The 14259-nt window shown below is 33.5% G+C and overlaps 2 protein-coding genes across 2 annotated transcripts; one reads left to right on the top strand and one right to left on the bottom strand.

Moving 5' to 3' along the window:
• The first annotated feature begins 6557 nt into the window (after nt 1–6557).
• Nucleotides 6558–10075, top strand: LOC115231680 (general transcription factor II-I repeat domain-containing protein 2A-like). The gene is made up of 2 exons (XM_029801652.1): nt 6558–7322; nt 9677–10075. Exons 1-2 carry the CDS (start codon nt 6558–6560, stop codon nt 10073–10075), a joined length of 1164 nt encoding a protein of 387 aa, XP_029657512.1.
• A 1155-nt stretch (nt 10076–11230) lies between these two features.
• Nucleotides 11231–11908, bottom strand: LOC115231679 (tigger transposable element-derived protein 6-like). The gene has a single exon (XM_029801651.1). The coding sequence runs from the start codon at nt 11906–11908 to the stop codon at nt 11231–11233; it is 678 nt and encodes a 225-aa protein (XP_029657511.1).
• Nucleotides 11909–14259: the final 2351 nt, after the last annotated feature.

Raw genomic sequence — 14259 nt, 5'->3', positions numbered from 1 at the left:
ACGTGTCGGATCCAGGTTTTTATTAAATATTTTTTCTTAGCTGAAACGAATGTTACTGTTGGATATTTAGAACATGAGACATTGGTATATGCTTGTGACTGGGCGGAGCCTAACAAGGTTATTTCTGCATCTTTCTATGACAACGATATTCGTCTGTGGGAGTTGATTGATGTATAAATTTGAAAATAAACTGTTTTGCGATTTATAATCGTAAATTTCCAATTTTTGATATTATTCTGAATAAATAGACCTATGTGTGAGAATTAATTTTATTTAAGTAGAATTAATAAAATTTTCGAGTATCCATGATAAAAATAAAATTTATCCTACATAATTTTGAATTGTAGGCCTTTCCGATCTATATTAGATTTGTGCTCGATTTTGAAGATATCAGTTTAAAAAATTAAGAAAAATCTAAAAATGTTTACATATTTCGACTGTTTGAAAGCCTTATTTCGATTCCTTTAGAGCTTCTGCCAAGAAACAGCTATGTCTGGCAGCCAAGTTAGACTTGCTAACCAGGAAACGAAACATATGCATTGTATGCTACATCGCTATGCACTTGCTGCAAAAACATTACCTTCAGATTTAAGATATGTTCTCGGTGATGTCGTACATATCATAAATTATATTAAAAAGAGTGCTTTAAATTCGCGCATTTTCAGACTTATTTGCGAGGAATTTGAAAAGGATGGAAAGGCTTTGTTATTCCACACTGAGGTGAGATGGCTATCTCGGGGAAACATTCTTGCCAGAGTTTTTTCTTTGAGGAATGAATTATCTGAATATTTTATTCGCGAAAACAATTCTAAATCATCGGAATTTATTTCGAAATTAATGGATAGTTCATGGCTATCTAAACTTGCTTACTTGAGAGATGTCTTCTCTCGTATAAATTCACTCAACAAATCGCTTCAGGGAAGACATGAAACAATAATTGATTTTGTGGATAAAATTAAGTTTGTTAACTGTTTCATATTAATTGTTAGTGCTTTTTTGATGAAGTTAACACTGTGGAAAGAAAAAATAAAACTAAATAATTTTACTATGTTTGAATCTTTTGAAGAACAATCTGTAAATATAGATGCATTTGAAATCAACAAAATAACCGAACTTATTTATGCACATTTAACATATCTTCAACAAGAAGTAAATAAATACTTTCCAGAATTGAACAAAATTGATTTGAAATTCATTCGTACACCATTCAGTGTTGATCCACGTTTGGTCGATGAAAATATCGAAGAGGCTTTTATTGACATGATCAATAATTCAAACGCAAGAGATTTGTATGAAAAACTTGCTTCATCAAGATTTTGGTGCGAAATGTGTAAGCATTATCCTTCCGTAAGCGCAAATGCATTAAATTTGTTGCTTATATTCCCGACAACATATTTATGCGAACATGGCTTCTCAGCACTTCTCAATATAAAAAATAATCATCGCGCAAGACTGAATATTGAAGATGACATCAGGGTTTGCTTGTCGACAACCGAGCCTCTTATTGAAAAAATTGCCTCGAAAAAACAATATCAACCTTCTCACTAATTTTCTCTATTGATTTAATAATAAATTTTGTTTTTAGATAAGTAAAATTTTTTTGACAAAAAACTTAATAAATATGTAGGGGGTCCGCGAAATTTTTCATTTACTCACAAGGGATCCGCGGACAAAAAAGGTTGAGAACCACTGATCTATCCGAAGTGGACCCCACCAACATTATTGACGTTGCGTTGCCTCTCACCGGGGGTCGGCAAATACTTTTGGAGAAGAGCCAATTTTGAACATTTTTGGAAATTTCGAAAAATTAATTTAAAAAATAATTAAGAATTCATTTTAAGAAATTAAATTAATTAGACACATTAATGAGAAATGTGATTCCTCATTTCTTTGGAGAGTTGGTTAATGTCTGGGTCGTAAGTTGTTAATTTTAATCTGAGGTAAGATTCCAAATTCGAATCTGTAATTTTGTTCCGTAATTTCGATTTTATATAATTCATATGAGAAAAACTTTGTTCACACATATAAATGGACCCGAATATTGTCAAAATTCCGTCTGCAAATTTTTTTAATTCATAATAAGAATCTGGAAGATAATTCCAAGTTTCGAAAATCACATCTTCAAGTTTCTTTTGTATAGCATTAATATCATTTTTAATTTTACCAGAAAATGTTTCTGTTCCAAGGTTTCAAGTAATTCTGAAAGGCGAATAAACTTTGATGCCCATAATTTTTTACATGTCAAGTCCAATAGCTGCATTTCGAACTCAGCTGCGTTAATTTCAAATGGGAATAAATTTAAAGTGCTGACTTTAGCCATGGAGGGTTTATAACGAACAATAAAGTTGCCTTTTCTTTTCTAAAATCCTTAAACCTTTTTATATTTAAACATTCATTTTTAACCTGTCATTGAAAGATTCCTTCATATACAAAAGAGCATTTTTATGACCAATTCCATCACTTCTAAAATTTCTTACGGAAACGTTTGCGCAGATAGTGCTTCTTGGTGAATAATACAATGTAGAGTAATCACTTCATGATCAATTCTCCTTTTAATTAAATCGTGAGAGGCTCTCACGATAGCAACGGAGATCAACTGGAGAAGCCACCGGGTCTCACGTGTGTCGTGGCTTTTTAATGTGGCTAAGCGTCCAAGCTTCTTTAGGAAGCGAAACGATTTCCCACTTATTCCTCCAGTTGTCTCGACCACAATCAGACAGAACACGAATCGGTCTCGCAGAGCTTCATATTTTCCCTCATTTGCCCTCATCGTTTTTTCCGCGGCATACAGTCTGTACACTGCGCTCCCGACAATGTTGGAAGGACAGAGAGTGTCCACACAGGTTGCGTCCCAGACTAGGGATTTCCCCTCTTCAAATGGAAAAATTGTGATCCCATTAATTATTTTTAGATTAAAGTTCTTTGAAAATATAAAAAAGATAACTTTTTCGGGATATTCATATTTAGATGAAATCAAATTACGCACAAACTTCTTTCCTTATAAACTGTCTTATTTGAAAACTTAAATCATTAAATGAAAGTTTCTAGGCACAATTAACCAATTGTCGCTTTGATCTGCACGCGCTATCATGTAGATACAACGCTGGTCGTATTCCGCGGCACGCTGCTCTAAAGCCTTAAAAGTCGCCAAAATCTCCTTAATAATCGAACCCACTGGGATCGATCGGGGGGACGGGAAGAGACCAGACGGGATTACTGTGTTTCTCTTTATCAGCAGGAAGCCACATACCTGGGACTGGGTAATCATTTTATGAGAAACAAAAAACTGTGGGTTACTTACCATAAATACAATAAAACCGACAAATAATTAATCTGATTTATTAGGTTTATAACGTCGTATTAAAGTGAAGGTGGATAAATTTTGTTGATCGCAGGCCGTACATTCCGTTGTGCTTGATTTGAAAGTGACATTTTATATTATATTTCCTGAACACGGTAACTTTTTATAAAAAATTACACATGCAGACTTGAATCCGTCTTTATTGAAAAAATATCATTGAATTCAATTTTTTTATTAAAAACAAGGCAGTACTCCCTCTGTCGGATTTAGTTTGCCTACGCCTGTATTTTTTCTCCTTTCATTTATTTAGAAAAATGCAACAATAAATATTTACAAGAGCGAAATATTGATTTAAAAAACATTCAGTTTGTTACGCCATGTCTTTACTGAAATAAAACTCAAAAAGCGTTTAATGTTTATTTTTAAGATTCTTAAACTCTTAAAATTCAAATCCTGTATGCATTGTCAAGAGTATAATGTTTTAAGCCGAGAAAATTTTTAAGACAAACGACCTCCAATTAACTACAAAACCCTCCTGTTACGTACAAAAACCTTGTAGATTATGAAATAAAGAAGACACTTCTAGATCTTTGTCTACACAAAAAACGGTTTCTCTTGTTTGATAGACAGGAAAACCGCGGGGGATGTAAACAAGTATTAATAGCACTAAGGATTTCAATGGCGATGACGAAGAATGTGCAACACAATAAATCAAATCTCTGGACAGGTTTCTCCATTTCGTTCTATCCCAAACCGCCTTTTTTGCTTTCAAGGTGGTTCACAATGCTTTTAAGGTTTTCGTCAAGGAAATCCGGAAATATTTTCTTTGCACAGCCTCTGAAGCGTGGTTCGTACAAAACAATGTGAGTTCATACTGAAAATTTTGCTAACTCTCATTTGTACGTAAAATCCTAATCGTAAATCCTCTGCGAGCAAGCCAGGTCTTCTCCTGTTTTTGAGTGTTGTGTAAGTATGGATTTTACTTCTTGTAATATTATCTGATTCAATAAGGAGAGAGTCCAGTTTCTTGTTTTTGCGCCTTGGTTTCTTAGTATGGTCTTTTTTTAATCAGCTTCGTGATCTCTGTTCTTTCTATGTTCACATTTAGTGACCAATCTAACAGCTTCTCTGTTATCTTCTAAATTAGGACCTTGAGCTTTTCTTTATTGTTGGATATCATCTGCAAAAGCAATCGTAGTTTTTTTCTATTCGAAGGACTGGTCTCAAGTCTCGAAGAGCCGCCTCAGAGTAGACAAAAAACAGAATATAAGATAGTGGATCTTATTGGGGCTGCCAAGAGATATTCTACAGAGGAATGGAGCTAAAATATATGAATATATTTATAAATTCGAAATTAAAATCAAATCAGATGATTGCAATTTAAGTGCGGTTTTAATTCTTATCAAAAAAATATTTCGATAAAGACCATTTTTTGCCCATAGAATAGAATAGTGTTTATTGAGCGAAAAGAAAAAGAAAAACAAGGAAGAAATCATCGGCGGGGAGATAAAAACAAGGCACCGAAGTGTCTCTTTCCATGCGTATCCCCAATACTAGTCATGTTTGACGACAATTCTCCAAGACCATCCGGATCGTGGGCACAGAGGATTCTTGTGAGTCTTTTAACCTTCCGTCAAGTTGTACTCCGTAAGCCAATTTCATAGCGAAACGTCTTGTCTTTTCCAACTGTTCGATCAGGTAGTCACTCTCCTCCGTACCGTACCAGCCCTCGTAGCCATATGTGAGGACTGGCTGCACACACGTTTTGTATACGTAGATGTACGTTTCCGGATCCAGATGGAACCTGGTTAAGCTTTTGAGGATCCTCACACTCCTCTTTCTCTGATTTGCTATATGCTCTACGTACGAGCCACGACAGTTGATGGTTGCTCCCAGGTAAGAAAGATTTTTGCTTTTCGGGAGATCCATCACATAGCTACTCATCGCATATGCACACGACTCCGCATAGCGACTCCCTCTCCGCAACCATGAAATGGTGCTCTTCTCCGGTGCTAGGGTCAAACCCTTCTCTATAGTCCACATCTTTAGCGTTGCAATGTATGATTTCAGTCGTCTCCAAGACTGCGATATCCTTTTCGAGGTATCCATGACCAGGATATCGTCAGCATAGATAACGAGCTTGCCAGTACGTGTCGACGGCAGAGGAATGTCCGCCAAGAAGAGGTTGAACAGAAGTGGACTCAAGATAGATCCCTGCGGGACTCCCCTTCTAAGTTCCACACACCCCGATAGGCGGTTTCCACAGCGGACAAATGATTGTCTTCCTGACAAGAAGCTCTCCAGCCATCGATAGGTCTTTATCCCGGCTCCGATGTCATGGATTCTGGAGAGTAGGCCCAGGTGCCACACCCTATCGAAGGCTTTGGCCAGATCCAGACACACCACAGTTAGCCATGCTTCATTTCTGTCAGCACGGGATAATTGGTGCTCTAATTCCCTGAGGCAGTCCCCTGTGGATCTTCCTCCACGAAATCCCCATTGTTCGGGTAAAAGCAAATTTTGTGACTCTATATGACCAGAGAGTCTGTTAAAGACAATCTTTTCCATTGTCTTAGAGCAGACGTCACCAAACTACGGCCCGCGGGCCGGATCCGGCCCGCGCACTATTTCGAGATATTCAATTAATACCTTAATAATTAACTTAAATAAAACTATTTTGCAAGATTTAATTCGAAAAAAAACTTATCAGCATTAACGTTAAATTTTTCTTTGTTGCTATGTCTAATATGAAAAGAAAAGTTGACCGCGAATGCCGTGTATTCAATAAATTATGGGAATTGAAGTATTTTTTTGCGAAAGATGAATTAAAGCAGAAAGCTTATTGTTTAATATGCCACGAACATCTCTCTGTTATGAAGGAGTATAACATTCGACGTCATTATGAAACGAATCATGCTCCGATATATTCCAAGTACACTGGAAAGCTACGTGAGGATAAAGTTGAATCACTGAAACGCACTTTACAAATTCAACAAGGCCTTATAAAAAAAATTTTGAAAATAATGAAAATGTAACAAGAGCTGGATACGAGATAACGAAAATTATTTCACAACACGGGAAACCCTTTAGTGATTGGATGTATATCAAAAATTGCATTATTGAAGCAGTTAATTGTTTGTGCCCACTAAATTCTTCCTTATTTGATGGAATAAGTTTGTCGGCGAGTTCTGTATCACGGAGAACTGAAGAGCTTGGAAAAAATATATATTTACAAATTTGTGAAAAGACAAGTAATATGTTGTGGTATTCTCTTGCATTGGATGAGTCAGTTGACATTTCGGGAACATCGCAACTTCTTATTTTTATTCGTGGAGTTGATGAGAATATTTCCATAACTGAAGAACTGGCATCTGTTTGTTCTATTCATGGAACAACCACTGGAAAAGATATTTTTGATGAATTGGAACAAACTATAAGTGACTATAACCTTGAATGGGAGAAACTGAGTTGTGTTACGATTGACGGGGCAAAGAATATGGCTGGTTCTAAAAAGGGTCTAGTTGGGCAAATAACTAATAAATTGGAGGAATTACATATTTCAAACACTTTGTTCATTCATTGCATCCTTCATCAGCACGCACTATGTGCGAAGGCTCTTAATATTTCATGTGTGTTGAATCCAGTTATTCGCATAATAAACTTTGTTCGAGGGAGCTCACTTAATCACCGTCAGTTTAAAGTTTTACTTGACGATTTTGGATCTGAATATTTTGACTTACCATATTACACTGCAGTTAGATGGCTTAGCTGTGGTAATGTATTAAATAGATTTTATAAACTCCGAAGTGAGATTGATATTTTTCTAACCAGTAAAAATAACTATTATCCCGAATTATCAGATCTTGCTTGGCTATCAAAATTATCATTTTTGGTTGATGTTACAACTCACATGAATGAGCTAAATCTGAAATTACAAGGAAAGGAAAACTTAATTTGTGATTTCTACAGGATAATTAAAGCATTTCGACAAAAATTGATGTTATTCGAGTCACAACTTGGAGTACGTCAGTTTTCACACTTTTCTTGTTTTAAAAGTTTTTGTGAGGCAAACTGTAATGAGATCGACATTACTTTCCAAATTGGAATTATCAAAGAACTAGCTCGGCAGCTCGCTTCGCTCACCGCGACCTAGCTCCTGCGGAGGGCCTGTTTCATCAAACAACTATAAGTTTATGTAGATGTATAAAACTACCTGGTTTAATGTAACCCTATTCTATCGCCTGTTGATAAACGATGTTTGTCGTCCGTCCTTCCTTGGCATATATGAATAAATTTTCTCTTCTGCCTACCCTCGAGCATCCCACATACAGCTGTCCATGTGAAAAGCACTCACTCTCTAAAAATAACCCAACTACCTTTAATGACTGTCCCTGGGCCTTGTTTATTGTCATTGCAAAACTCATCCTCAAAGGAAATTGCAGCCTTTTAAATCTAAATGGTAATTCATCAGAAATTATCGGAATTCGTGGAATATAAACATCCTCACCTCAATACTTACCTGTTAATATCGTCGCCTCTATTACGTTAGCCATCTTTCTTCAGCTTCATTTTTCCTCCTTCGGTTATCTATTTAAAAAATTATTTTTGAATAATAAAAAATATTAGGAAAAAAGAGGCATACAGAAAATAAATTCTATCTTTACGAAAAACTTCTTTTCTTAAGGTCGTCTTCCCTCTTTCGGTTATCTATTGAAAAAATTATTTTGAATAATAAAAAAATTTAGGAAAAGAGGCATACCGAAAATAAATTCTATCTTCACGAAAAACTTAACTAAATAGCTAATATTTTTACGCAAATTCTTCTGATTGCGCTGTCAATTGGTGGTAAATTGTGTTAATGATTGTGCTAATGTGGTTTCAACTATCAAAGTGTTTTTCAAAATCAGTTAATTGCACACTCTATTCAAGGTCGTGCGTCAATTGGTGGTAAATTGTGTTAATGATTGTGCTAATCTGGTTTCAACTATCAAAGTGGTTTTTCAAAATCTGTTAATTGCACACTCTATTCAAAGTCGTGCAATCTGTGATTGCACATTCTGTCAAAGTCAAATATGATAATAGCTTTAATTTTGATTCATGGTCGATAATGATATATGCATTTAATTTTAAAGAGAAAAACATAGGATGAATTGAATTTCTTTATCGCGAATAATTGGGAGTTCATCATTGTTAATATTCTCGCTGTCGTTTTCATCAAGGATATTCTTAATACGTGAGATTTTTGCCTTGAAGGTTTTAATGGACCTCATCATGAATGTCGAGGACATTCGCGTTGTTCATTTTAATCAAAATGCAGAAAATAATTTTTTGATTTTTTGGGGGGGAAGGTTTTAAGGACTTCATCATGTAAGTCGAGGACATTGTAGTTGTTCATTTTAACCAAAATGCAGAAAATTTTTTTTAATTTTTTTGGGGGGGAAGGTTTTAAGGACTTCATCATGTAAGTTGAGGACATTGTAGTTGTTCATTTTAACCAAAATGCAGAAAATTTTTTTTTAATTTTTTTGGGGGGGAAGGTTTTAAGGACTTCATCATGTAAGTCGAGGACATTGTAGTTGTTCATTTTAACCAAAATGCAGAAATTTTTTTTTTAATTTTTTTTGGGGGGGAAGGTTTTAAGGACTTCATCATGTAAGTCGAGGACATTGTAGTTGTTCATTTTAACCAAAATGCAGAAAATTTTTTTTTAATTTTTTTTGGGGGGGAAGGTTTTAAGGACTTCATCATGTAAGTCGAGGACATTGTAGTTGTTCATTTTAACCAAAATGCAGAAAATTTTTTTTTAATTTTTTTTGGGGGGGAAGGTTTTAAGGACTTCATCATGTAAGTCGAGGACATTGTAGTTGTTCATTTTAACCAAAATGCAGAAAATTTTTTTTTAATTTTTTTTGGGGGGAAGGTTTTAAGGACCTCATCATGTAAGTCGAGGACATTGTAGTTGTTCATTTTAACCAAAATGCAGAAAATTTTTTTTTAATTTTTTTTGGGGGGGAAGGTTTTAAGGACTTCATCATGTAAGTCGAGGACATTGTAGTTGTTCATTTTAACCAAAATGCAGAAAATTTTTTTTAATTTTTTTGGGGGGGAAGGTTTTAAGGACTTCATCATGTAAGTCGAGGACATTGTAGTTGTTCATTTTAACCAAAATGCAGAAAATTTTTTTTTAATTTTTTTGGGGGGGAAGGTTTTAAGGACCTCATCATGTAAGTCGAGGACATCGTATTGCCAATTTGAAGTTGGTGTGCACACACAGACAGACAGACAGACAGACAGACACACAGACAGACAGACACACAGACAGACACACACCATACCATTTTATTATTAAGATTAAAACATCATTTTTTACATAAGTTTTCTGAACTTGACAAAATTGAAAGCGATATAATTTTGTTCGAAAATCCATTTTCTTGTAATGTTGAAAATGTTCAACATGAATTACAATTAGAAGTTATTGACTTACAATCAAATGAACAGCTCAAAGATTGTCACAGACGGACCAAACTCGCTGAGTTCTACGAATATCTCAAGGATGATGAGTTTCCGAGACTAAAGAATTTTGCGATAAAGATGATTTCTATATTTGGCACAACTTACCAATGTGAGCAAACGTTTTCTAGGATGAAATATGTTAAGTCTGCCCATCGTGCAAGATTGACTGACGGACACTTAAAATCAATTCTCATGATAGGATGCAGCAATTTAAAACCAAATATTGATGAACTTATACAAAAAAAGATCACAGTTCCATAGCTCTCATTAAAATTTTTGTTTACTTTATTTTTGTTTAAATTAGTTTTTATTGTAAAAAACACACTTATGAATTTCTAGTAAAATTATAATCCTATGCACGTGCTCCGGCCCGCGTTCATTGTGTTGGGGTCAATCCGGCCCGCGAGTGCAAAAAGTTTGGTGACCCCTGTCTTAGAGAAAGCACAAATGAGGCTAATTGGCCGGTAGTTCTGTGCCAGCAGTGTCGATTTACCAGATTTTGGAATCATTCGAACAATCGTATGCTTCCACGCCGATGGAAGGTGCCCGAACGTCCAGCTGGCGTGAAACAACATAGTCAATGCTCGTATCAAGATTTCAGGGGCCTTCTTTAACAACTTCGGAGGGATGTAGTCGAAGCCAGGCGTCTTGTTCTTCAACCCAGCAATTGCCCTTTCAACCTCTTCCTGTGTTATCGCCCCACATAATGGTCCCTCCGATAATTGCGAAGAGCCAAGCTTCTTCACAATTCGGTCATTTTTTGCCCATCAAATCATTAAAATTCATTTGTTATAATAAAAAATTTTGTTTTAAAAAAATAAGTATGTGATAAACTTTTTATCCAAATTGGATGATTACGACGTTAAATGATATACATAATAGTTATTTAATAACGTAGTTTAATGGTTCTCCCAGTGTTGTGCTTTTTTGCAACTCTTGCATCTCAGATATATAGTTTTAACAATTCTCGAAAGGAAGCAATATTTTTATCAAACCTCTCTTTAATTCCAAATACAATTCAAAATGAGTGTACATTAAAAAGTATATACAGTAGACTATTCATTTAACGAAAATGAAAATTGAGCATTCGTTAAATGAATTTAACGAAAAAAATTGTTTAATTAAAAATGTGTCATGTAATCGGTAATTTTAGGTTCTTTCTTTTTAATTTTTGCCAATATATTTCTCAAATTTGTAATTAGGTGAATATGTTCACCAGATTCTTGCAAAAAATATTTTTCAATATTTTCCAAATATTTAAGTGCATCTGCATAACCAATGGGATTGTCATTTGTGCTATCTATTTCTTCATGCTCATTTTCTTCCTCACATTGTATTGTATCAAGATACGCGTTTTCTTCGCAGACGACAGGTGCACAGACAGGAAACTCAATCATAATTTCACTTTTATTATCTCTAATTGTAAGGTGATTTAAATTTAATACCTTTTTCGTCAGTGGATTCTTCAAGTATTTTTTCATCTATCTTCGCCCAATTATTTAATGCCTTGTTGAAGCAATTTTTGATAGTGTCCACTGTGACTTCGTTCCAAGCCTCAATAATTAAAGGTAGAGCATTCACTAATTTGAATTTGGTAAGTTCATCTGTATATGACAATGTTCCTATATTTGTTCCCATACTCAAATTTCTAGTCATTCCTTTTTTATACAACGATTTAAATGAATGCACAATCCCTTGATCAATTGGTTGAATCTTAGATGTTGTCTTTGGAGGAAGAAAATACAACTCGATATTACTGAATTCGCCATCAAAATAGTGAACTGGCGCATTATATAAAAGAAGCAAAATCTTTCTATTTTCCACACTCATTTTGGAATTTAACCGTTCAACCCAGTTTTTAAAAATTAAACTGGTCATCCAAGATTTATTGCTATTTGCATATTGAATCCCAAGATTATTCATATTAATATTTTTAAAACCATGAGGATTTTTGAATTTTCCGATTACCAACGGATGCTCTTTATCTCCTTCCATACTCTTCCTTAAAGCGTGAAATCCATGGGTGAGATGCTTTGAAATTTTCAATATAAAATCTTTGAGCAATTTTGAGTGCCATTTCGCGTACCATTTCATTAGTTATGGTGTGATTACAGAAACGTTTGTTCTGAATCCATGCATATAGTGGTTCATATCTTATCAGTACAACTTTTAAATGTAATCTTTTTTTGTTTGTGACGCCTTGATCCATACAATTGCATTTTCTTCAACGTTGAATTGATCACTCCAATAGGCATATTAAACCGCTGAGCCAAATTTTCTTGAGTAACAGCAGGATTATTCTTCTTGAAATCAATAACTTCCAGTTTTTGTTGAATTTGATAAGTTTTTCTTTTTCTTCATATTGTTCACCCTTGTACACATGGTTTACTACAAAGAAATAGCGAGGAAAAATTATTTTAAAATTTTATCAAAATTTTAATTTTCGTTATTTAAATATTCGTTAAATATATTTAAATATTCACTAATACAAAGAAAAAAAATTTTTATTTTTGAATTTATCTAAGGAAAAACGTAAAAAATATTTTGACTTTCGTAAAATGAATATTTTCGTTAAATTTTTTTTCGTTAAATGGATAGTCTACTGTATTTTTTAATTCGTGAGATTTTTTTCAAATTATCCAAAATCAAACAAATAACATTGTACTTAATTGCTCTAACACTTTAAAAATTAAACTGTGGTATCAAGGTTACTAATAAAAAATATTTAACATAATTTAGAAGTTCCTTATGCGAATTACATGTTGAACAAAAATTTTCGCTTATATTCTTTTTGTTTTAATAGGAAACATGACCCAGAAATTAAGTCAATGGAACATATATTTATGGTGATTTTAGTAATTTTATATAATAAAGTTTGTCACCGGTTTTATAGCCCACCGGGTTGGATAACCCACCATCGAAAAAACTACCAAAAAAATATAAATATAATCTAAAAATCATCAGAAAATATAATTAACTATGATTTTCTTCTTTTTTATTAGTTTTTATATTTCTGCATGTTGCATAAATCACACATCATTAATTTGTGCTTTACATTTTTTAAATAAATAAAATTTTATTTATTTAATGGGAGTCAATAAAAAATAAGAATTAATTCTTTAAAAAAATCAAAATTTTAATCAAATTTTTTTTAATCTACTAAAATGAACGGTGGATACTGATTCTCCATTATCTACACGTAGTTTCAAATTTTTCTTTATTAATAGTACACGTAGTTTCAAATTTTTCTGAAACTGTGTACTTATTTATATCCAGTTCGTCATATAATGGGTATCTCCGGTTACCAGGGTTATCATCCCTGTCGTGTTTCAGCAGCACTGTATCTCTAATTTCAATGTCTTCTGCGTCATATTTCCACTTACGACGTTTTTTCATTTTCTCTCCAGCTCCGAATCTCTTTTATCCCCCATAAAAATTTTGAAGGGCGCCCATTTGGTAGTTTCATGTGGTCTCTACCAAAATGAGTATTCATATGCTCGATCTTCAATTGTTTTGAAATAGATACCTCAATAATTTTTAACTTTAGCTCACTTTCTTCTAGAGTAAAAAAACGCAGTTTTTTATTTCCGACTTTTATATACGTTCTTTCAGGAACTTTAAAGCAAAAACGATTTTTAAGCGTCCTGAGCCTTCTCCTTTTCTCTTTATCGAATATAGTAGTGGTGTCATCAAAATTTTTTATTTCATTAAGTTGGTTTGTCGTTAATTTCAAAAGAACCATATTCTAATTGAACTTATTGAACAACCCTACTTATTTTCACAGTTTTTAAACTTTATTAATAAAAAGTTATAGTTTTCACGCTAAAATAGTTAAAAAAAGAACAATAAATTATTAAAATAATTAAGAAAATCATTTTTTCCAATGAAATTAAATATATGAAAAATATTATTATTATAAAATATGGCAGTAGGTGGGTTATCCAACCCAGTGGGCTATAAAACCGGTGACAAAGTTTAATAATAAAATTGGATTTACGCGTGTAAAACCAAATATAATTTACAATGTTGCATCGTCCCAGATAAGAAAGTTTTCATCAAAATATACAATAAAAATTTTAAACGAAACCATTTCATTTAGTAGTCGCTTGAATTCTTTTCTATATTTAGATTTTTCGTTTATTCTCAAAAAAGTTCGTTTTATTATGCGCAAAAATGTTCTCCAATTTTCCATTGATACAAGATCAAATAACTTCAGTTCGTGCAATTTGTGCATCGAGGATTCATGTAGTGAAACGACCAATAGTATTTATTTGATTTTACAATTTAGAAATCGGGCAAATATTAACAAATAAAACTGGCAATATAAAGATTGTTGTGAAATTCACTTTACCAGAAGGAAATAAGGAATTTTATCATTTAATTTATGAAATTAAAACCACACATACCTCTGTAAATTTTACATTTTACTCTTGTAATTATTAGTC

Source organism: Octopus sinensis, unplaced genomic scaffold, assembly GCF_006345805.1.
Source record: "Octopus sinensis unplaced genomic scaffold, ASM634580v1 Contig18749, whole genome shotgun sequence".
Lineage (NCBI taxonomy): Eukaryota > Metazoa > Mollusca > Cephalopoda > Octopoda > Octopodidae > Octopus > Octopus sinensis.
The sequence above is the reverse complement of the archived record's forward strand: the minus strand, read 5'-3'. Positions and strand labels throughout refer to the sequence as shown.

Bases quoted from the DNA above. Each gene is read 5' to 3' on its own strand.
- LOC115231679 (XM_029801651.1), bottom strand. From the start codon at position 11,908: ATGAAATGGTACGCGAAATGGCACTCAAAATTGCTCAAAGATTTTATA.
- LOC115231680 (XM_029801652.1), top strand. From the start codon at position 6,558: ATGTTGTGGTATTCTCTTGCATTGGATGAGTCAGTTGACATTTCGGGA. The intron at 7,323-9,676 runs GTACGTCAGTTT...TTTTTACATAAG, and splicing joins TATTCGAGTCACAACTTGGA to TTTTCTGAACTTGACAAAAT.